The 25,199-nt window shown below is 35.2% G+C and overlaps 1 protein-coding gene across 7 annotated transcripts in view; it reads left to right on the top strand.

The window, feature by feature from the left end:
* PKN2 (protein kinase N2) overlaps positions 1–25,199 on the top strand; it is a 163,456-nt gene that overhangs the window by 93,660 nt on the left and 44,597 nt on the right. For 6 of the 7 annotated variants that reach the window (XM_049616842.1, XM_049616844.1, XM_049616841.1 and 3 more), the window contains exons 9-18: positions 7,395–7,538; positions 7,857–7,932; positions 8,522–8,696; positions 8,936–9,062; positions 9,545–9,675; positions 9,758–9,833; positions 10,157–10,248; positions 16,385–16,561; positions 21,148–21,210; positions 22,393–22,469. In XM_049616842.1, the coding sequence (XP_049472799.1) occupies positions 7,395–7,538; positions 7,857–7,932; positions 8,522–8,696; positions 8,936–9,062; positions 9,545–9,675; positions 9,758–9,833; positions 10,157–10,248; positions 16,385–16,561; positions 21,148–21,210; positions 22,393–22,469 (1,138 nt within the window). The remainder of the gene's footprint in view (positions 1–7,394; positions 7,539–7,856; positions 7,933–8,521; positions 8,697–8,935; positions 9,063–9,544; positions 9,676–9,757; positions 9,834–10,156; positions 10,249–16,384; positions 16,562–21,147; positions 21,211–22,392; positions 22,470–25,199) is intronic. The other variant, XM_049616845.1, reaches the window with a different exon arrangement.

The following is a 25,199-nucleotide window of genomic DNA, read 5'->3' as shown; positions in this document are numbered from 1 at the left end:
ATGCAAAAATATTTTTAAAACTAAAAGTTTTTTTATATAATTTCCTTTTTTTTTTTTTTTTCCTACTTATGCAGGTAACACACTCTGCTTGGTACAGTGATTCCCAAATAGATTCCCAAAATGACACACATTAGAATCTGAGGGGAGGGGGATCATATATATAATTTAAAAATGTCTTCTTTCTTACCTGCTCCTACCCTTCCACACACAACTGAGTCTGACTTATTTCCTTACGGCTTACCTGTTACTGTTCTGTAGCACAGCATAGGCATTTTACCTTTCTTCTACCTTTCCATCCTTTAATGTGCAAAGGCCTACATTTAGCACAGTGAGAAATAACAAAACAGCGAGAAGCATTCTTTCCATAAAGGACTCTATAGTCTGGTAGGCTTAAAAAAAAACAGTTGGAGACAAAATAAAAAACTGTTGAATTGTGTTTCAGAAGCTTAGGGAAGAATTCTTCTAACATGAGCATGCATCAAGAATTTAAAAATACATGAAGATACAAACACCATGAGTAAGCAGCAATGGATAATGGGATTATTTGTTATAGAATATAAAATAAATATTTCAAATATTTAAATAATAGAGGAATTTGAAAACATGAGCAAAGAATGAGTGATACAAAGACTAAGCAGAATTTTTTAAAAAAACAAATAGTAGACATCTGAGATTATCTTCAAAATAATTGGGGGACCATTAGTCCCCAATTGTTGAAGCTGTGTTGGAAGGAGAGTAAAATAACACTTAACAAAAATCAGAAATAGAACATTTTTAGTTGAAAACTAAGTGGATGAGTTAAATAACAAAAGAGTTAGTGGGTGGAAGATAGAGCTAAAGAAGTTGCCCTAATGCAACACAAGGAGACAGATGAAAAATGTGAAAGAGAGGCTACGAGACAGGAAGAATGGGATGAAAATGACTAACACACTAAGAGGAATTCCAGAATGAGCGAATGGAGACAATGAGCAGTGGTCAGATCTGAAGCAATAATGACCTAGAATTTTCCAGAACTAATGACAAACATTGAATCCTCAGATTTGAGAACACAAGTCCCTAGAAGGATAAATATAAAAAGTTATACACATCTGAACTCAAGGGAAAGACCTCTGGGCTGGGTTTAGTCAAGAATGCCTTTGTGAGGAACACAGATGTTTAATTCAGTCTTGATGAAAAGAGAAAATTGAACCTGGTACAGGGGGAAAAACGTGAAATTTCATATGAAAATATACGTTTCAGCAGGGGAATAAGATATAAGATTAGACATAGGAATTGTGTATGTAAAGACAGAGAAGTTTATAATAGGTTTGGAATAATAGGGAGTCTTTGGAACTTTTTATACAATATGAATTGATAAAGGAAGCAGTTTTATTTATTTATTTATTTATTTTTTTAGGAAGCAGTTTTATATATAACTATTAAAGCACTAGTTTGTATCATAATTGTTTACTTCTCTCTTACGAAAAGAGCAGAATCACCCACATATAGAGGAGGCAGACTTTTCAAGCAAAGATCATAACATTATGTTTTCTATTGTCTCAGTCTCAAACTCTCCTCTCTGTATTTCCCATCCTCCCCAAAGATCCTAGGGTTTTCCTCTTTTTGTCATATTTGGTCCAGCTGGAAAATCACCCTTATTGGACTCCTCAACTGAAAAGAGATACTGCTGTTTCCTGATATGGTTGTTTTCGGTTTGCGCCTAGTAGATTCCAGTGGTCTCCCTTCCCTGGCCGGTGCTTTGACTCTGGAAGCTGATAGTTGTGGACTTGAACAACTAGGCTCTGACTTACAGTGGGAGACATTGTTAGGAGGTGTAAGGATAGGAGGAGAGAGAAGTCAAGGTGTTTGTTTCCCTCTTCCCTTCCCTATTTTCACAGCATTCGTTCAACTATGGCTACAGCTCCTGTTGGACAGTCCCTTTTTCCAAGGTCCAGTTCTCCTTGGATTCTGACAACTATTACCTCGTACACATTGAGGCAAGGGGTGGTAATGGATTTCTGCTGTTGCTAGATGTCAGTTGCTTCATCCTTGTTGGCTCTTTAACCTTAATCACACCTCCATAAATAGCCAGTTATTAAAATTCAGACTGTTTGAGTATGCAGCTTCTTTGCTTCTATGACCTTAACTGATATTTCTCAAGGTTGTGTTGTCTTCAGAAGCCCATAGAAGGCCAATTAAAGAAGAAATAGAAGACCAATTGATATGATATCTACCATGTTGTACCTTTACAAAGTCTTACCTTTTCTTGGCTCTTGAATATTCCATGCTCTGCTTCGTCTTGCCTCCTTTTTTTTTTTTTTTTTTCTTTTCAGCAGTGGAGCCTAGCTTTCATGTTCTTCTATTAGAGGTTCCCAAACTTTCTTGGTTCACAGCATCCTCAGTGTCCTGGTTTTTTGTTTTTGTTGTTGTTGTTGTTGTTGTTGTTCTTGTTGTTTTACAGTGTGTCCAGGCCAAAGGAAATATCCAACAATTTCATTTATTAAGAACTACTTATTGAGGTACCTGGTGGCTCAGTCCATTAAGTGTCTGACTCTTGATTTCAGCTCAGGTGATGATCTCATGGTTGTTAGATTGAGCCTAGTGTCCGACTCCATACTGGGCGTGGAGCCTGCTTGAGATTCTCTCTCTCCCTCTTCCTCTCCTCCTCCCCTACTTGAGCATGTGTGTATACTCTTTCTGTCTCTCACTCTCTCTCTCTCAAAAAAAGAAAAAAAGTACTAACTAAAAATTTTCTGTGCAGCAAAGGAAACATCAGCAAAATGAAAAGGCATCCTACAGAATGGAAGAAAGTATTTGCAAATCATGTATCTGATAAGGGGTTAATATTCAAAATATATTAAAAAATCATATAACTCAGTAGCAAAAAAATCTGATTAAAAATGTATAGAAAATGAGTAGACATTTTTCTAAAGAAGACATTCTTTAGAAATAGTCAAAAGGTGCATGAAAAGGTACTCAACATCACTAATTATCAAGGAAATGCAAGTCAAAACCACAGTGAGTTATCACAGTTATCACACCTGTTAGAGTGGCTGTTCCCAAGAAGATAAGAGATAACAAATGCAGACAAGGATGTGGAGGAAAGGGAGCCCTTGTGCAGTGTTGTTGGGAATGGTGCAGCCACTATGAAAAATAGTATGGAGGTTTCTCAAAAAATTAAAAATGGAACCACCCTATGATTCATCAATCCCACTCCTGGTTATATATTCAAAAGAAATGAAAACAATATCGAAGAGGTATCTGCACTTCCATGTTCATTGCAGCATTATTCACAATGGCCAAGTTATGGAAATAACCTGTCAAGGGGTGAATGGATAAAGAAGATGTGAGATATATATGGAACATTAGTCAACCATGAGAAAGAGGAAGAAATCCTGCTGTTTGCAACAATATGGATGGACCTTGGCGGACATTATGCTGTGTGAAATAAGCCAGATAAAGACAGATACTACATGGTATCATTTATATGTGAAATCTTAAAAAAAAAAAAAAACAAAAGCAAAAAAACAAAGTCAAACACCTAGAAATGAGAGTAGAAAAGTGATTGCCAAGGGGTGCCTGGGTGGCTCAGTCGGTTGAGCGTCCAACTTCAGCTCAGGTCATGATCTCATGGTTTGTGGGTTCGAGCCCTGCATCAGGCTGTGTGCTGACCGCTTGCTCAGAGCCTGGAGCCTGCCTCAGATTCTGTCTCCTTCTCTCTCTGCCCCTCCCCCACTCAACGCTTTGTCTCACTGTTTCTCAAAAATAAATAAATGTAAAAAAAAAAAAAAGTGGTTGCCGAGAGATAGGGGGTGGGGAAAGCATGGAGAGTTTGGTAAAAAAAAAAAAAAAAAAAAAGTAAAAACTTTAGATATAAAATGAATAAAGTCTGAGCATCCAGTGTATAACATGGTGACTGTAGTTAATAACACTATATAAATGCAATTTACTGAGGTGATGAATGTGTTAATTAAATGGGAGGAATCTGCATAGTATATACATATGTCAAAATATCATATATATTTTATGTCACAATTTTATTTGTCATTATACCTAACTTGTTTATTTAATATAATTTATTGTCAAATTCGTTCTCATAATTTATACCTAACTTAAAAAGTATTTTAAAAATATTTATTTAGTACTTATATTCTAACTAATTAGTACTTTTTGAGTGAAAGAAAATTGAAAGAAAATACAGTATTTTTACTTCATTTTTGCATAACCAGTTACTTACTAATGGAGTATGTCTGCTTGTTGTATACTACATAACTTCTCAAAGCGTGAACACAGCATGCTTACACATTGATTTTTCATGTGGAAAAAATCAGTTGTTGAAAACCCAATTTAGCAAAGATAGGAAGATGTCATCAAAAGGAATGTGGTACATTCGGTTGTTGAAACTGAGCTTACCATGAGCTAGTATTTAACAGTGTCCCACAGATGTCACTGTGTTTCCTTTGTAAAGTTAAAATAGCCTCCATTGTCCCAGAGTTCCTCACGAACAGTTTGGAAACTTCAGCCTTCCTTGTGCTTCAGGTCTTTTTATGCTAGATTTGTGCCAAGTTTTTTAAATTGAAGCACATTTTTTTTTTAAGTTGTTCTCCTTCTTCTCCTACATGTAGGGCTGATTCAATGTCTTTTTTACCTTTTTCTGTTTACTTTCAAGGCCTTAAGGAGACTTGAGACAAATCTTACAGGTGCCTTAGATCTTCTGTGTTTTTTTCTTTGACCCTAGGTTCAAATTCGTAAGACCAAATAAAGAACAAATTGGGACAGTTTACTAGTGCTGCCCATCAGTAGCTCAGATTATACTGCTCAGCTCTTGTAGTGGTGGTTTTACACTATCTAGAATTTTGTTGCTCTTACAGTTTGACATCGCTTAAAGCATGTTCTAGCTCTATAGAACTGGCCTGCTTCATCTGGAAAATTGCCAGCAGATGAGCAGTCACACTTACAGTTTAAATTCTATAAATATTAGAGACATGTCTTTATATAAAAAGTATTTTCCTTTTTAGGTGCTGTATCCCTACTTTACCTACCCAAATCACACCAGATGTTAGAGACTGAAGTAGGTTTGGGGTTCCATGAAACAGTGTTTGGAGTATTGACATAAAATAACATAATCTGCTCTAGATCACAGTCACCCTCCCCCTTAAATTGTACAGTTCTATTTCCCAAGGAACAATGCAAAGTAACAAAAAGTGAATAAATTTATACCTAAAATCTCAAAGTAGAACTCTAGGAAAGCTAGCTTAAGGCCTTGAGATGACCATCCATCTCAACTCTGAGATCTTTCTAACACACTTGAGTTTAAGGCATGGAATGAAGAGAAAGCAGAACAAAATGAGCCGGTATGTTTTACCAGAGTGGCTAGAATAAATATAAATAAGGTGATTGGACCTCTTCTCATCCAGAGAAAGATATAAACTTAACCATGTGTCAGATGTTAGCAACGTGAAAGTATAAGATCTTCTTGCAAGAACTTCTTACAACTTCTTATAAGTAAGAACTTCCCAGCATCTATGCCCCTTGCATCTGTCTGTCTGATCCATCACAGGTCTTCCCCCTTGATGTGGCAAAATAATATAGGAGGAAGTAGACCTCTTCTCCTCTAGTCTGAAACAGTGTAGTGTAAATTACCAATCCCTGGTTCAGTTATCCATTCAATGTATTTACCAAAATACTTAAACTTTTAGCTTAAATAAATGTCATTTGCTGATCTTAAAAAAGAGTTCTACTCTACTCATACTTCCCCTTTAATGACGAGTATTCTCTCTCACAGTAACTATGTATCAGAAGAAATGAAGAGGCCCTTGGTTCACATACTGCCATAGATACCTTTTTCTGATGAGACCTGGCACGTTGTGTCTTGACTCATTTTTTTTTCATGTTCTGTTTTTTGTTAAGTGTTTTTTATATTCATTTGCATCAACTCATTATTTAAAGTCAAAGGATCTGTTAAGTACTAGGAGCTTATGTAATAGGCATAAGTTCCTGAGTTGAAAGTTAGTACATGAAAGAAGTAGTTTATTACTTTGTTGAGCCTAAGGGGGGAAAAATGTTTATCTGTTCTTGCAGATGGTTTGCAAAATCATAGAAAAGTCTGGTGCTTTCTAATTAGAATGTATGTCGATTATAACATATATGCAGAGTTTGGCTTGGCCCCCAACTTATAAGCTGTGTTCTACACTGTTGTAATTATGTTTTAATTGATTGTTAAAGCCTTAAATATGGGGGTGCCTGGGTGGCTCAGTTGGTTGAGTGTCTGACTCTTTATTTCGGCTTAGGTCATAATTCCAAGGTTGTGGGATAGAGCCCTACATCAGGCTCTGCACTGAGCATGGAGCTTGCTTAAGATTCTCTCCCTCCCTCTCTCCCACTTGTGCACTCTAAAATAAAAAAAAGGGGTGCGCCTGGCTGTCTCAGTCGGTTGAACATCTGACTCCCAATTTCGACTGAGGTCATAATCCCCCAGCCATGGGATCGAACCCTGCATTAGCCTCCACACTGAACCTGGAACCTGCTTGAGATTTCTCTCCCTTTGCCTCTGCCCCCTCTCCTGCTCACATGTGCGCGCGCTCTCTCTCTCAAATTAAAAATAATAAAAATAATCATTAAAGTCTTAAGTATGTTTTTCCACATAAGCATTATTTTTAATGATTATAGAGAATTCCCTCATATGGATATGGTATAATATACTTGTCCCTTCGTTTTTGGACATTCGGTTTGTTGCTAATTTGCTGCCTTTTGCAGGGAGAACCAGGGGGTGGGGGGAGCTGTTGTAATAAATGAATATCTTTTTGTATAAACTTATTCTGAATTTCCCTTTTGCCCCCTACCTGCACAGGCCCCTGCTGTCACTAGTCCTATTACCCGGTGGTATTCTTCTGAAGATTAAATGACATAATACTTTTAAAGTGCTTAGCACAGTGTGTGGGGCGCACTGTTAAGTGCAGGATAAATGCTATTCGTAGACCTTTCCCGAATTCAACATGGGGACAAGGAAATAAGACAGTTTGAAATGGGTTCTTTGAGGAGAGCACTGAGGTCTTCCAGCAACAGCTCAGCAAGTGATACCAAGTGGAGAAGGAAAATCTGAAAGACTGAAGCTATTGCATAGCAAAGAGTCTCTGTGGTCATTCATCTGTATTGGTCCCAGATGTGTATATAATAGGAATATCTTAGCTAGAGATTGTGGAAATATAAATTTGTTCCTTGGAGTTAAAATATATAAGTTTGTTAAAATAATGTATAATAGAGAAACATTACAAAGCACTCTTTAAAATAGTGTACCTTTTGTGTGTGTTATCTTTGTTTATGTATTTGTATTTTATATTTTTTGTGATATTTTATTCAAGTGTGTGTCCAATCATGTCTTCTCTGTTATCTTTATTTTTTTTTAATTATCCTAGTCACGTGAACTGGAAATTTCAGTTTATTGGCGTGATTGGCGATCTCTGTGTGCTGTAAAATTTCTGAGGTTAGAAGATTTTTTAGACAACCAACGGCATGGCATGTGTCTCTATTTGGAACCACAGGGTACTTTATTTGCAGAGGTAATAAATATATTTTATTAAACGTACATCACTATAATTGGAATTATATATGTAGGCAGCATGACATAGAAGTAGAAAGAGAATTAGGCTGAACATTAGACAACTTGAATCCTTGGCTCAACTCTACTACTGCACAAGTATATTACCTTAAGACAAATCATCATCCTCTCTAGGTCTGGTTTTTCACCTAGAAAATGAGAAGTTGGGCTTAAATTATATCTAAGATTCTCAAGTTTTCAATACTTAGGAGTTTAGTGAATTTCATGAAGCATAAATCCAAAGCTATATTCATGTCAACTTGAATTTTCTTCACTGCAGGTTACCTTTTTTAATCCAGTTATTGAAAGAAGACCCAAACTCCAAAGACAAAAGAAAATTTTTTCAAAACAACAAGGTAGTTACTAAGGAATCAAATACAGTTTATTTTGGTGTATTCTTAAATATAGAAAACCAACATTAAAAGTAATACCCAACTTTGTTTTTTGTTTTCCTTTTATTCATTTCTAACTTTTTATTAAGGAATATTTCAAACATATCCTAACAGACTAATACAATGTACCATCACTCATCTTCAACAGCATTCAACTCATGGCCAGTTTTGTTTCACTATAGCCCGTCCACATACTACTTTCTCAGATTATAAGAAGCAAACCTAGACCTCCTATTGATTCATCCACAAATACAGTTAGTATCTCTAAAAGATAATTCTTGTATTTTTAGAGAATTGTTTTTTAAACCTTAGCCACATATCATTCCTAGACTTAAAAAAAACAAAAAGCAGTTCCTTCCTATTTATTTTTAAAACTATTTTCACTACTTTTCACCAGCCTTTAATAACAAATAGTTAAGAACTATTTTTAAGTGACAAATTTTGTTTGTTCTTCATAAATTATAAACCAATGAATATGAATTTTTAAATTATGGCTTTTGGTAATATATAAAAAAATTACTTATTCTATTTTCTTTATTCACAATATCCATAGGCAAAACATTTCTCAGAGCTCCTCAAATGAATATTAATATTGCCACTTGGGGAAGACTAGTGAGAAGAGCTATTCCAACAGTAAATCATTCTGGCACCTTTAGCCCTCAAGCCTCCGTGCCTGCTACAGTGCCAGTGGCTGATGTACGCATCCCTGAACTAGCACCTCCAGCTGGGTATGTGTCTTAAGATTTTTAAGCATCGCTTTTATAAAATAGTTACTGTAACATTCATGCATACTGCTTACAGTGGGTCTAGTAAAAATCTGATTTTTTCTAAAGAGTATTTTGAAATTAGTGTTCTGCTTACTTTCAAAAAGTAAAAAAAGAAAAAAAAAGTTTGCTCTAATTTTAAAGCTACTTAAAATATATACTTTTGATTTCCGTTTTTGGTGAATTGCTTTATCTTCTATAAGTGATTCTACAGTAACCAAATTGGACTTTGATCTTGAACCTGAACCTCCTCCGGCCCCACCACGTGACTCTTCCCTTGGAGAAGTAGATGAATCTGCTGAATTAAGAGATTCGGATACACCGAGACAGGCAAGGCATTTTAAACCTCGTATAATTCCTTTTTGCCAAATGAATTACCAATAAAAGCATCATAGTGAATGAGGTGTACATTTCAGTTAAAAGTTGCATGTGTGAACTATGTTTTTATGTTTCTTGTGAGTGAAACATGAAACCTCTGGATGCTCATGGACCAGTAGGGATTGAATAGATTGCTGGAGCTAAAAGCATAGGAACATGGTTGGTATAAGATGGTATATTGCCTCACTCTTCATCTTCTAACTTGGTTAACATAATTTCAGAATATTCATTGAAGGTGACGATTAATGTGTTCATTTTTCAAATTTTTTAGGCAAGTGTAATGTAGAATTAACAACTCTTAAGAATGAATGTCCATTATCTGGATTTTACTTTTCTCACTAATATTTTTATTGACTTTTGACATTTTTAAACTTTACCAAATAAGTTGTTTTCTTAATGTTTCTATGATTTAATGAGTATTTAATATTTTATAGGATTCAGAAGCTGTTTTTGCTATTGAGAATGACAGAAATAGTATACTTCCAAAATCTCAATCTGAATATGAGCCTGATATTCCTCAACCAGGCCTAGGATACAGTGGTGTTCGAGAACTTGAGGATAGAAGGTAAAGAATATGTATACAGCTTTGCTACTTCATGTTTGGTCCCATACTTTTTCCTTATTTTTAATTGACATACTGTTTTCAGATCTCAACAGATGTTTCAGTTTAATCTCCAAGACTTCAGATGTTGTGCTGTCTTGGGTAGAGGACATTTTGGAAAGGTAATCTTTTTAAGTTTTCTTGGAATGACTTTAAAAGTAATAACTCGGGGCGCCTGGGTGGCGCAGTCGGTTAAGCGTCCGACTTCAGCCAGGTCACGATCTCGCGGTCCGTGAGTTCGAGCCCCGCGTCAGGCTCTGGGCTGATGGCTCGGAGCCTGGAGCCTGTTTCCGATTCTGTGTCTCCCTCTCTCTCTGCCCCTCCCCCGTTCATGCTCTGTCTCTCTCTGTCCCAACAATAAATAAAAAACGTTGAAAAAAAAAATTAAAAAAAAAAATAAAAGTAATAACTCAAATAGAAAGTACCTATTTTAATCTCATTTCAGGTGCTTTTGGCTGAATATAAACACACAAACGAGATGTTTGCTATAAAAGCCTTAAAGAAAGGAGATATTGTGGCTCGAGATGAAGTAGACAGGTTAGTTTTTTTTTCACGAAATTGTTTATTTTTCTAAAGTTTTAACATTAGATCATGAAAATTGATGTATATTTTATAACAGCAAAACTTTCCATTTCTATAATACGTGAAGAATCTAACTTAATGTATTTGTACTTGATGTAAGGTAGGCATTAATTACATTTTTCTCTCTAGTTAACGTCTCCTTATGACAGTTTACAGGTTAGTGTGTACCAAAGAAAGATGATGAAATGTTTAAACCACTTCTGTTAAGTTTTTCATACTTGGAGATGGTAAAGTGTTTAGATGCAATAGGAATTGTTACTCATCTGTGGTCGGGTGAAACTATTTCCCATTTCATATTACCGAAGTAATACAATGTCGTTTACAAGTAACCTGAACTTCATTGAATGGTTAATGTATTCTGCTTTATAAAATGCACATATATCTACTTTTTCTTTCATTTTTCTTAAAACGGTATTTTTTGACCAGAGCATCTTACCTTTCTGGGTTTAATAAATATAAGTTGATATTGATACATCTTTATGTACAATTTTTAAAATGCAAGGACTTTGGAGACAATATTGTAATTAGGTTAGAGAATATGCTTTAGAAAGACTTATGTTAACAAAGTGACTAAATACAAAATTGTATAACAAGTGGCATATTTACATGCTGTTTTTAAAAATTTTTTTAACTTTTTATTTTTTGAGAGAGCATGAGCAGGGGAGGGGCAGAGAGAGAGGGAGACACAGAATTCCAAGCAGGCTCCAGGCTCTGAGCTGTAAGCACAGAGCCCGATGTGGGGCTCCAACCCAAGAACACGAGATCATGACCTGAGCCGAAGTCAGATGCTCAACGAACTGAGCCACCCAGACACCCCACAAATGGCATATTTATTACAGAAATAGACTTCCATTTGATATTTACAAGCAGGATTTTTTTTAAGCCACTTGGGAGCATCAGTTGATATTAATAGAAGACAGCCCTGGACATGAAAAGAGCCTGGTACTAAGAATGAGAAGACTGACTTATCTACTTCTGGTTGTTCCTTCTTAATTAAGGACTTGACCCCAGAGCAATTCACTGAACATCTTTAAACTTCAATTAACCTGAATATTTTTAAAACATATTTTTTTGGTAATGCTTGCCTTAATTATATTACATGCCATTGTGTGTGTGTATGTGTGTGTGAACACACACACACATACACACACATACTAAATTGCTATTTTTAGTATTTTTTCCATCATATGGGAAGTTCTTAGAATTAGGATAGATCTTGAAAATGAAGTTTTCCCTATGTAAAAAAGAAATTTTTCCCTTTGGATTTGCCTATTTATTTTTTACCTGTTTTTCATATCCCTCAATTACATCAAAATAAACTCTTGATATGTAAAACTATTCAGAGACAATTTTGCTGAATATTTATGCAATATTCTGTGTACCATGTGGTATGTTTAGAACTATATTTTTATTTTACAGAAATAATTGGTTAAAGCAAACCTTTAATCACACTGTCAGTCTGTTGATAACTATAATAATAGATGAGCCAAATATTTTTCTTTTATGGAAGAATGTTTCCTTTATTCCAGATCTATGAATGGTAAATTCATTGTTTTCCAAAAATAATAATATACTGGTACTACTTCTGTTAATCCTGATGATTTGTATAGCTTTCCGCTACATTGTTACTACTTTGAGCCAAGTCTTTACAGAAGAACACTTTCTAATTAAATCTAACAGAATAACATTAATATTACTATTAATGAAGAATGTCCAGATCTGAGGATGGAGCTTTAGCCAGAATCTAGGCTGTTACCCCTACTGAAAATTAATCCAGCCTTGTTGAAAAGTTGAGGAGTGATCCTTACCCAACTTCAGTTATAAATCCATATATTCTACAACATGGAAGTAAAATAACCTCCAGTAGGTATACAAACAGAGAAATGGAAAATCTCGATAGAAATTTGAGGAAGGCATCAAAAAGTAGCAATTAGGGCACCTAGCTGGCTCAGTCAGTTAAGCATTTGACTCTTGGTTTCGGCTCACATCAGATCTCACCGAGCCCTGCTTTGCCCTCCACGCTGGCGTGAAACCTGCTTAAGATTTTCTCTCTCCCTCTCACTCTGTCCCTCTCCCCTGCTCCCATGCGCGCGCGCGCGCGCTCTCTCTCTCTCTCTCTCTCTCTCTCTCTCTCTCCAAAAAAAAAAAAAAAAAAGATGAAGGCAAGAAGAAATACCTTAGAAAATTAAAAAATCAACATATTTTGAAAAGTAATACATATTTATAGCTTGTAATTCTGAATAGTAAACAACTCAAATTAAACTAATAAACAGAATCCTTTATATTCACTTCCTAATTCATCCTTTTAATAGATCCATAGAATTCAATCTTATTACATCTTACTGACTTTTTTTTTAAATCGATGTTTCCAAAATATTTGATGCTACTTAATGACAGTTTTTCTTTTGATGTTTTCTTTCTCTAGTCTGGATTTCATTATTTTACTTCAAAAACTGCCTTCTTTTTTTAAAAATAGATCATAGAAAATTCCAAATCAGCCTCTTTTTAAAATGAAAATTATAGGCTAACTCCAAAGTAATGTAATTCATGTACAAAGATTACATTCTCCACCTACCATTCACAGAACATTCTCTGTGAGTCTCATTTATGCCCAGTCCTGAGTAAGAATGATAAATTTGTGTCCCTGTAGTGCCTCCTCACTCAGCTTCCTTTTCTTACCAGTTCATATTTCAAGACAACAGAATAGAGCTGGAAATACCATTTTGCAGTCATAGAACAAAAGCACAGCTAAACATATATATGTACCTTTATATTTAAAAATTTATATATAAATATGATTCAATCCTAAGATCTTAGCTTTATTAACAATGTTGTTTTCCAGTGACCAAAATAACTATTTATACAAGTTTTTAAGTTTCTAGAACATTTCATAAGGTAGTGTACTTTGTGTACATAAGGAAGTACACAAAAATTGTTAGGATGAAACTAATCACTTAGGGAAATAAGACATAAGTGGATTAGTTATGTAAATAAAAGAGGCTAGATATGCTTGGTTTAAAATAAACAGTACAGACAGGAACAGCTCAAAGGGGAGCATCATGGGGTGCTGATGGATTTAGGTCAGACCTTATAAAAGAGTTGGATTTGTGTTCTTCCTTGGCTGATGGAAGATACTGGGGAATATGGAGAAAAGTTAAATGACAATTTAGAGGGAAATGTTCTGGATAGAAGGAATAAAGTTTGAAGTTTTGAGTAAGGTTGAGTTGTTTCATGAACTTTTAAAGGAAGTATACAATTTAGATAAGGCTAGGAAAAGTTAACTCTTAACAGCGTAACTTTTTGGTGTGCTGTAAAATGCTTTAAATTATTGTGACAATTGTGGTCTATAAAAAGCCTGCCTCCTTTAACTAAGAGTCTGAGACATGTATCCAGTCTTCATCAGTATTGCTGGTCCTCATCAAAGCATTCCTGTGAATGGCATTAAAGCCATTTAGGAGGCATTCTGATCAACAATTCTCAATCTTTTATATCATTTACATGTTCAGCACAGGTCTAACCTAATACCTAATACACATAAGAATTAGTGATTCACCCATAAATATAAACCATATAGACAATGAAGAGACAGTGTTTGCCATCTACTTGAGCCCAAACATCTTGTCATTTTGTTTTTATTTTGTCTGAATATTTTATCTACAGTGCCCAAAATTTAGGTTGATTTTGTGAATCTGTTATTTTGGAAGCCATCTTATCAGTCTTAGATCCCAGTTGGACATTATTTTCCATTAAATTTTGGTGGTGATGAAAATCAAAGCTATTAACTTTTTAAAAGCCCTTTATGAATTTATTTCTAATAATGACTTAATTTGTAATAACATTTAGAAACCTTGCCAAATATATGTAGACATAAGCCTAAAGCTTTAAAACAATTGTAGTGGTGTTTCCTGTTTCTGAGTATGTATAAAATTATAAATAGATTGTGTGAAATCAGAAGGTAAGAGTTAGAATGTGACCTTATTAAATGGAGTTTAAACACTATTTCATAATAGCTGGATTTACTGCCAGTATTTAAAACTGAACAGATGTTTCAGTTCATAATCCAGAAGACAACTATATTAACATAGCATTAAAAATTCCATGCTCCTTCGGGGCACCCAGGTGGCTCAGTCAGTTGAGTGTCCCACTTCGGCTCAGGTCACGATCTCATAGCTTGTGAGTTCGAGCCCCATGTTGGGCTCTGTGCTGACAGCTCAGAGCCTGGAGCCTGCTTCAGATTCTCTGTCTCCCTCTCTCTCTACCCCTCCCCTGCTCATACTATGTCTCTCTCTCTGTCTCAAAAATAAACAAACACAGGGGCGCCTGGGTAGTCAGGATACACAAATAAATACTTATCTTTAAAATTACCTTTTTAAAATAACTCCTTCTTGGGGCGCCTGGGTGGCTCAGTCGCTTAAGCGTCCGACTTCGGCTCAGGGTGTGATCTCGTGGTCCGTGAGTTCGAGCCCCACGTCAGGCTCTGTGCTGACAGCTCAGAGCCTGGAGCCTGTTTCAGATTCTGTGTCTCCCTCTCTCTGACCCTCCCCCGTTCATGCTTTGTCTCTCTGTCTCAAAAATAAACGTTAAAAAAAAAAAATTTTAAATAACTCCTTCTTAAAAGACCCAAAAGAAAGAAGAATGGATCTACCTCCCTCTTAACATTAGCTAAAGTTTGGTGTTTTGAAATTAGCAATAATAACAAAAATCTAAGAAATGTTTTAATTTAAAAATAAAAGCATTATTAATACTTTTTTAAAACACTAAGGTCAGAAAAGTGTCTATTTTAATTAGAAACATAAATATAGGGTCTCCTGGCTGGCTCAGCCAGCTAAGCATCCGACTTCGGCTCAGAACATGATCTCGCAGTTCCTGAGTTTGAGTCCCACGTTGGGCTCTCTGCTGTCAGCACGGAGCCTGCTTCGGATCCTCTACCATTCTCTTTCTCTCTCTGCACCTCCCCTCTACATGCTGTCTCTCTCTCAAAAATAAACAAACATTAAAAAAAAAAACACATAATCTAATTGTTAATAAAATGTATATTAATAAGTTAATTCTAACTTGTATTTGAATAATATTTGACCTGGTTTTCTTCTACTTTGAGTTCTAAAGTCAGGTGGATTTTTCCAGGAAAAAATATTTTCAAGGAAATGGAGAAAAAGGTATTTTTTGCTATGTAGGCAAAATTAATGTTCCAGAGTCTGTAAGTTTGATCATTGTTCTTTGTAGAAGCTTGTAAGAGTCACAAGCTGCTACAAAGGCAAAACCTGTGATTGCTATAGATTTTACAAATTAGATCATTCTCCAGGAGCTTCCTTCAAGCATGTTAATTAATAGAATTCTCAATGTACGTCTTTATTTTCTAGTCAGCCTTGTAAATTAAAATTTTATGCATCATATCTTTACCTTTTAACTTCATATATTATTTGAAAAAATATTTGAATACTATAGCTTATGAATTATAAATACTGTCCTTGAAATTACCTTCACCACAAATTTTATATTTTTTAAATTATTCTTTAGGTCAGTCTATTCTCTCACCAATTCCCAATAAAATCACCCCTAAGTAAGCCTTTTTTTAATTAACTATAACCAATAGCCCTGTATGTGCTACTCTGATGCTATCGTTGTCAACTCTAATTTTTATGTCATTCTAATCATATATTTTAGTTTCCATTAATATATTTCTTTTTTCCTTTTTTTATTTTGAGAGAAAGAGCATGAGCAGGGGAGGGCAGAGGGAGAGAGAATCCCAAGAAGGCTCTGCACTGTCAGTGCAGAAGCCTATTTGGGGCTTGAACTCACAAACCATGAGATCATCACCTGAGCCGAAAATCAAGAGTCTGACGCTTAACCAACTGAGCCCCCAAGGCACCCTGAGTTTTCATTAATATATTTCAGTTGAAGTTTTATATATCAAGTAGACCAAATTTTTCAAACCATTTATAGCAAAACTAAGGCATATTTTATGGTTTTAAAGTTCTAATAGGTAAGAACTTTGCTTATTTTAGAGTTCAGTAATTTTTTTAAAGAATGTTACCTCCAACCAGAACTTTTTTTGAAAAACCTATTGATTTTTAAATGTTTTCTCTTACAGCCTGATGTGTGAAAAAAGAATTTTTGAAACTGTGAATAGTGTAAGACATCCCTTTTTGGTGAACCTTTTTGCATGTTTCCAAACCAAAGAGCATGTTTGCTTTGTAATGGAATATGCTGCCGGTGGGGACCTAATGATGCACATTCATACTGATGTCTTTTCTGAACCAAGAGCTGTGTGAGTATGCTTTGGACATTTCTCTGAGTTTTTTCATGACAGATTTTATGCTATGAAGGAGAAAAGGTCTCTCAGTTTCTTTTTTCTTTCCAAATGGAAAATAGATTTCTGCAAAGAATATTAGAACTCTACTTATTTACCTCTTTGCTGCATATAAATGTATCTATTTTACTTTGTTCATGTTGAAAATTTTATGGATTACCCTAAATCACACTTGATAATTTAGACGAACAGTTTAGGTTCATTTTAGTAAAATACCTTCTTTTTCTATATTTTCTTCCTGGGAAATGCCATCTAGAACCATGGCTTTATTTATTTATTTATTTATTCATTTTACTTTTTTTTAGAACTATGGCTTTAAATACTTAACTATACTCAAAGTACATTGTTAAGTGAAAAAACATAATATAAAAGAGTCTTTATCAAGTATTTGTATGAAATATTTGTTTTTGCATTTTAAAGAGTAATAATTAATGTGTATTAAGTCTTTGCTTGCACATGCTTAAGATATCTCTGAAAGAATATGAAAGAAATTCATATGCATATAGCTTCCAATGAAAGGTATAGAAATATGCAGACTTTTCACTGTATTTTTGTAGTTTTTTAATTTGCTATTATATGAAGGTTGTGCTTCTTCAAATGCATAAAAATAAGTAATTGGAAATGTTTGAGATTAAATATAGATGTGTATATATTTTCCCCTTACTGTTATCCCAGTTTTATCACTCTTAAATGGTGAAGCTAGGATTTGATCTTAGGAAAGTGCTCTGAATAGCCACACTCTGTATGCTGATGTTTACCAACTTTGTATCTCCAGCCCTGACCTCTTCCCTAAACTTCCAACTCTAATAACATTCAGCACCAACTTGACTTTTCCCTTCATATGGCTAACAAGTATTTCTCTTTGCAGACTAAATTTCTGATTTTTCCTATTTCCCCCAACCTTACCCACTTGTCCCAAACCTGCTACTCTTCTAATCTTCTCCTTAATAAAAGGCAGTACCAGTTGTTCAAGCCAAAAGATAGGAAGTAATTTTTTTTAAGAGGTTTTATTTTATTGAATTCCAGTTAGTTAACATACAGTGTTATATTAGTTTCAGGTGCACAATATAGTGATTTCACCAATTTCATGCATGGTACTCATCATAAGTGCACTCTTTAATCCCCATCACCTATTTAGTCCATCCTCCCATTCACCTCCCCCTCTGGTAACCATCAGTTCCCTATAGTTAAGAAATCTATTTCTTGGGGTGCCTGGGTGGCTCAGTTAAGCGTCCAACTTCGGCTCAGGTCATGATCTCCTAGCTTGTGGGTTCAAGCCCTGCATCAAGCTTCTTGCTGACAGCTCAGAGCCTGGAGCCTGCTTCAGATTCTGTGTCTCCCTTTCTCTCTGCCCCTCCCCTGCTTGCGCATGCTCGTTCTGTCTCTCAAAAATAAGTAATAAACATTAAAAAAAAAAAAAAAGGAAGAAATAGATTATTTCTGATGGTTAGTGAAACTTTCAAAATGGAGACAGAAGCCAGAAAGTAAAAGGCATTTCCTGAATATTTAAAAATTAAAACCAGAGCATGTGGACTATGCCTAGCCTGTCCCGCCTGCACATGGGAATTTGTTTTTGTTTTGATATGTACCCCCACCCCCCTTTTAAAAGAAATTTAAAATACAGTTCTCCTTTAAGGAACTTTTGTTTTTGCTGAGAATACAAATCATGTACAGATGAAACAGTTAAGCCCAATGAAATACAAGAATAAAATTCCAGAGCACCTGGGTGTCTCAGTCGGTTGAGTGTTTGACTCTTGGTTTCAGCTCAGTTCATGATCTCGTGGTTTCTGAGATTGAGCTTTGTGTCTGGCTGCATACTGATAGTGCATGCTCGCTCGCTCTCTCTCCCCCCCCTCCCCCTCTCAAAGTAAATAAACTTAAAAAAAAAAAAATAGAGGCACCTGCGTGGCTTGGTTGGGCATTCAACTTCAGCTAAGGTCATGATCTCGCAGTATGTGAGTTCAAGCCCCACGTAGGGCTCTGTGCTAACAGCTTAGAGCCTGGAGTCTGCTTCAGATTCTCTGTCTCCCTCTCTCTCTGCTCCTCCCCACTCATTTTGTGTGTGTGTGTGTCTCTCTCTCAAATAAACATTAAAATATAAAGAATAGGGGCGCCTGGGTGGCTCAGTCGGTTAAGCGTCTGACTTCAGCTCAGGTCACAATCTCACGGTCCGTGAGTTCAAGCCCCGCGTCGGGCTCTGGGCTGATGGCTCAGAGCCTGGAGCCTGCTTCCGATTCTTTGTCTCCCTCTCTCTCTGCCCCTCCCCCGTTCATGCTCTGTCTCTCTCTGTCTCAAAAATAAATAAAACGTTAAAAAAAATTTTTAAAAATATGTATATAAAGAATAAAATGCTACATTGTTGTATTTCAAATTTGAAGTACCTCACTCTGATTAGATCCCATTGGATTAGATCAGATCTCACCTCAAATGTTATTTTTTTGAAATCCTTTCCTGAGTACCCTATCTAAAATACCACTACATCACTAATGTCCAAATCAGATCAGTCTTAATGCTGTTTTCTGTTATCTCCATAGCACTTTATTTCTACCTGAAATCATCTATTTATTTTTCATCTTTTTATTGTCTATCTCCCCTCATTAAAAGGGAGGAGGATGTCTGTTCTGTATATTAGTGGAATACCTGGAAGTGTGGTTGCACATATTAGGTGATCAGTGAATTTTTATTGACTGAGACTGTGGTATCAAAAATAGTTTGTTTCCTAGCTTTGTACCTTTACACAGAGTAGTTACTCTCTCTGAAAGCTTCATTATGTTTCTGTAAGAGATTTAAAGCTTTGATTTGAAGATTAAATAAGCTAATAAGTGAAAATATGTAACATATACCTGACACATAGCATAGTAAGCATTTAGTGAAATATATATTTTAAACAATATACCCATTATTTGTTGGGTGTCATTAGGGTGATTTGTTTACAAAAAATGAAATAAAAGAGAAATCAAGGTATTTTTATAATTGTTATAATATTGTTTTGTTACCAAAATAAGTTAACCAAAATCTTATGTATAAAAATAAGCAATTTTAGAATCATATCTGTTTGAATGGGACTTGAGCTAAATTCTTTAAACTTTCAACAAATAATTATGTAAGATCTAATGTATAATTAAATATTTGTAAATACTTGCACTTTAAAATTTTTCCAAATTATCGTCCCATTTTTTGTTAAATAAGGGAACACATGACATAGCTAAATTATCTATGTGTGCATTCTAAGAGTTCGAAGAACATTCACCAAACCAATAAGAGTAGTTAGTTATCTCTATAGATGGTAGTGACACTGGGGTGAGATGGATAGATGGATGAATGAAGTATTGTGCTTTGGGGCCAGAGGTATTATGTGTACTTGATAGAGAAAATACCTATGTATTACTTGCATAATTAAAAACTGATTCTCCTAAGTGTTTCCTTATAGACTATTCTGCACTGAAAACACATCTGCATTTTTAAATTCATGTATTTATTACCTCCCTTCTCATTTAGTAAGCCTGCCATGTTTCAGGCATTATTCTAAACATTTAGGATAAATACTGCAAAAGACCCTCATGGTCCTATTCCTCAAGAGTTAATATTCTAGCTGGACTCAAGTTTGCCTAAGATCCAAACCCATTTACCCAATTTCTTCACCAGCTCCAAGACCATTCAAAGTCAACCTAAGTCAACCTCATTTTCCCCACAAAACTTTGGCTATTTCTCTGTCTCTTTACCTATTACTCTTTACACTAAGGAAATCTTAAGAGTCATCTTAAGTTTTTCTCTCTCCCTCATCCTCTGCTGCTAGGGAGACACCAGTCTTGTGCTACTTTTAAAGTTTCTTTTGAACCCATCTCTTTATTCTCTTTGTTGCCACTACCTTGGAGGTTCTCATGGTCTCCCATCTGTGCTACCACAATAGCCTCATCTGTTTGTTTTTCCTCTGGGTATCTACCTACTTCTACTCCAGCCTTCATACTACCCTCAGAAAAATCTAACATAAATGTGATCATTCTGCTCTGACCTAAATGGTGTGATTCTCTACCGCTGAAAAGAGAAATTTCAGTATCCGTAATATGGCACTTAGGGTCCTTCACAACTTGACTCCAGGCTGTCCTTTCAGCCTTGTCTCCCACTTCTTCCCCATTCTTTACTTGAGCCACAAAAAACTTGTTATTGGTTACCACAGGTGCCTTTTACACCTCTGTTGCTTTCCATCCTAGGGAATGCCCTGTATTTCCCCCCTGAGAGTTCTGCCTTTTACACTGTCCTTCTGCCCTTATGGTAAATTGTATTTTTCCAGATCAAATGTCTACTCTGAGGACTTTAGCGACAGGCAAAGTTAATGGCTCCCATTGTAGACATTGTATTTTTCTCAGTTTTTAATTTTATCCCTGATTGTTAGGACATGTCTTACTGTGTCTGGCATATACTAGGGACTAAATAAATACTTGTGAAGTTAGTTTACTACAGAATTCTGCTTTCGAGCATAAAATTATAAACTGGGATTCAACAGCAGTGGAATTTATTGAACATCTTTTTATTTCTTCAAACAGATTTTATGCTGCATGTGTAGTTCTTGGGTTGCAGTATTTACATGAACACAAAATTGTTTATAGGTGAGTAAAGTTTTGATGCTTTCTAATGGCTTATTTTGGTGTGAATTTGAATTAAAAATAATTAAGGATATTTTGTGTTTAACCAGCTTTTTAATTTTCTCTTTCAAATGATAAGTGACCTCTAAAAATTTTAAACTCCAATTTTGAAAGAAATAGTTACACAATAATTATGTGATGAACCTCTTTGTTCCTATTCTTCTTCCCATTACCTAATTAAAATAGATTATAAGTTGAGCTCTGATAACAAAATTCACTAACAATATTCATTCTGGTGAATATTTTACATCCAACTGAGCCACTGTAGAAAACTTTGATAGACCAATACTACTCAGAATTTGTCCATGATAAAATAAGTAGCGTGTACCAGAGTATAAAACATCACCCTGCTTCCTTAAGTCTTGCTGTCAACTAAACACTGTACTTGGTGACACAGTTGCCTTATGTACTAATATAAGCTCCTTATCAAGTTGCAGACTAGCAACAAATAATAGCCCAGCAGCCAAGCAATGGACCACACTTTGAATAGCATTGCTCTAGACTAGACAAATTCAGGAAGGCTAGTAAGGAGACCATAAACATCAGTGTATTCAAACTTCTAACAATATATCCAAGGTGAGTGTTTCCTCATGGCCCTGTTTTACTCTCAAAGGATAAAATATTTTTAACTTAATTTTTAATCAATTTTTAATTTAATCAGTTTTGGTCAGTGATAGCTTTCTCTTTATTTCGCATTATTCTCTTAGAATAAGGCTGGTTAAAACTGCCCTCTTGATACCTTGACAGTCTTTTCTTACAGATGGTGTGTAGAAGAACTTCAAACTTAGTCCAAGTCAGACTATCACAAATAACAAATTAATAAAACCAAAGTTAAAAATACTTGAACTCCTTCCACGCTTTAAAATACATATTTAAATAGATAAAACATTCCTTTTAAAAAACATTCTTTTCTGTATAGTGGAGAAAATTATTCAGACATTATATTATGTAGAGTAATAAAAAGGAAGAAAAGTGAACATTTGTAATATATTTAAATCTCAGATCATAACATGAAAAACTCATTTTTAGTAAAAAAAAAAAAAAAAAAAAAAAGTACAGCTCCTGTTGAAATTATTTTTATCCTACATTATCTACTGATTTTATTGATTTTTTTTCATTTTGCATTTTTTTTTTTATCCTGAACAGAGATTTGAAATTGGATAACTTATTGCTAGATACAGAGGGCTTTGTGAAAATTGCTGATTTTGGTCTTTGCAAAGAAGGTAATTGGATATTTTAAAGTTCCTTTTCTAATGGATTACTATTCCTTTGTACTTTGGTATTTTTCAACTTTGTCTATGGAAAGCAAAATGTATTTTTAACTTTATTCTTTGTTAAGACATTATGCACGGTTCATGTAATCTGATTATCACATTATTAAGAATTCTGTGGTTATGAATAAGGTAGGTTTTCAGAAATCATAATGTAAAACCTAAGATCCTCTTTGTATGGGGGTGCCTGAGTGGCTCAGTCAGTTAAGTGTCCGACTCTTAATTTCGGCTCAAGTCATGATCTCCCATGCTCCACGCTATGCATGGTGCCTGCTTGAGATTCTCTCTCCCTCTCCCTCTTGACTCTCCCCCACACACGTACGCATGCTCTCTCTCTCTGTCTCTATCTCTCTCTCCCCCTCTTTCTCTTTCTAAAAAAATAAATTCTGTCACTACTCTGAGAAAGCATTGGTTAGGCCACCATTTTTTTTTTTTTACTTTGCTGGGACTGTACAAAGTAAATTACATAGGCCTGATGACTTCTGTCCAGCTTCTTAAAACTGCTAACATTTTTAAATAGGAAGAAAATATGCATATATCTCAGAATCTTGTCTATATATTCAAAAGTAAATAAGTAAACTGGGGAAATATGAATCAGAGCTGGCTTAAGTATAAAGACTGTAGGTTTAGGCTCCATACAGTCCTAGGTTTGAACCCTGGCTTTGCCACTTACGTGCTGTGTCTTTGGATGAGTTACTTTGAATCTCATTGAGTCTGTTTCCTCAAATATAAAATCAATATAGTGCTTCTTGTTTAAGAGTATTTCAAGAATTGGATATATGTGACACAGTGTCTAACATATAGTAAATAGTTATTGTTATCTTGACATTTAATTCATTACATTGCATTGTAATGAACATTGTGTTCCCCCTTTTGCACAAGCTTCTTGTTCCTCGGCTTTGTTTTCATAGCACAGTATAGTGCTTGGCACATCTTAAGTATTCAGTGAATATTCAATTAATAAGCAGCTGGATGAATAAATGAGTGAACTTTGTAAATATATCACCATCAGTTACCCACCAGCCTCTTAATTTGAATTCAGTAATACTTTTTTTCCTCTTATTGGACTTTCCTGTATTAAACACCGTTGATTTAAATGCCTTTGTTCCCCAGTTTGTCCTTAGCCTGTTGTTCATCATTGCTAGTTTTTAACTATAAATAATAGGTTAATGATTCCAAAATCTATTATTCCTTTCCTAACATAAATATTCGACTGTCTACTAGACAGCTTTGGTTGAATAATGCATAGGTACCTCCAACATTATACAACCAAAAATAGGTTCTTTTCTTCAGGTAGTCCAGTTCATAGTTGATGGTGCCACAATCTTCTCACAGTCTCCCTATTTGAAAATGTACTATCATCCTGGACTCTGTTCTCTTTCCACATCAAGTTAATGACCAAAATGTGCTGACATTTACCTCCGTAATATTTCTTAAATTTTTCGTTTCCCCTCTACTACTGCCAGCTGTCCTCTTGTTTTGAAAAACTAATAGCTTCTTCAACTTTCCTGTCTCTAGATTTTTTGTCCAGCAAATCAACCTGCCATGTAGGTGCTAATAACATTTTTTGAGCACTTAATAATTGCCAAGAAATTTACCAAATTCTTCATATGCATGATCTCCTTTAATTTCTAATAGTCTTGTGATGGTAGGTAGTACCGTTAACCCCCAGCATATAGATGAGGAAACTAGCCTTTGAGGTTAGATAGCTTTTCTAAGCTTTCTAACTAGTGGCAAAGCAGGAATTTAAACCCAGATTTTTCTGACTCTTAAGAGCCTGTGGTTAACTCCTTCCTTGGAGTTTAACCAATTTGAAGTCCTAGCCAACTGGGCCTACTTTCACCTTTTTTTAAAAATACCAGGACAGGGGCGCCTGGGTGGCTCGGTTGGGCATCTGACTTTGGCTCGGGTCATTATCTCGCAGTCCGTGAGTTCAAGCCCTGCATTGGGCCCTGTGCTGACAGCTCAGAGCCTGGAGCCTGCTTCGGATTCTGTGTCTCCCTCTCTCTCTGCCCTTTCCCCGCTCACACTCTGTCTCTCTCACTCTCAAAAATGAATAAATGTTTAAAAAATTAAAAAAAAAAAAATACCAGGACAAGGGTGCTGCGTGACTCATTCGCTTTGAGCAACCAACTCGCTTTCAGCTCAAGTCATGATCTCACGGTCATGAGATTAAGGCCCACATAAGACTCTGTGCTTGTGGAGCCTGCTTAAGATTCTTTCTCCTCCTACTTCTCATGTGTTCTCTCTCTCTTTCTCTCCCTCTCAAAAAAAAAAAAAAAAAAAGAATAAATAAATGACAATAAAAATATCAGGATAAGAAAATTTACCAGAATGAATGAAATATGATAACTACTGCAGTTGACATATATACTACACTAAAACGTGACAGATTTCATACTACTACTACTACAACTATAAACGAAACAAAAAATTAAGAGTAGTTTTATCCTGAAAATAGGGAGTTTGTAATCTCCTCTGGTTTTTATCAAAGCATAAAATAAAAATCAAGAAATATTAGTTCTATTTTGGTCTTAATTAACATTTTTTTAATCTTGGCCAAGTCACGTAAAAGGTTCGTGTAGAACCTATGTAGATACTGTATCAGCTCTTTTTAAAAATAATATTTTATTGAAGAAAAAAAAGTGTGACAATGTTAAAGAAATTTTGCAAAAACAAATT

Source organism: Panthera uncia (genome assembly GCF_023721935.1).
Source record: "Panthera uncia isolate 11264 chromosome C1 unlocalized genomic scaffold, Puncia_PCG_1.0 HiC_scaffold_4, whole genome shotgun sequence".
Lineage (NCBI taxonomy): Eukaryota > Metazoa > Chordata > Mammalia > Carnivora > Felidae > Panthera > Panthera uncia.
This window is presented reverse-complemented; position numbering and strand designations above follow the sequence as displayed.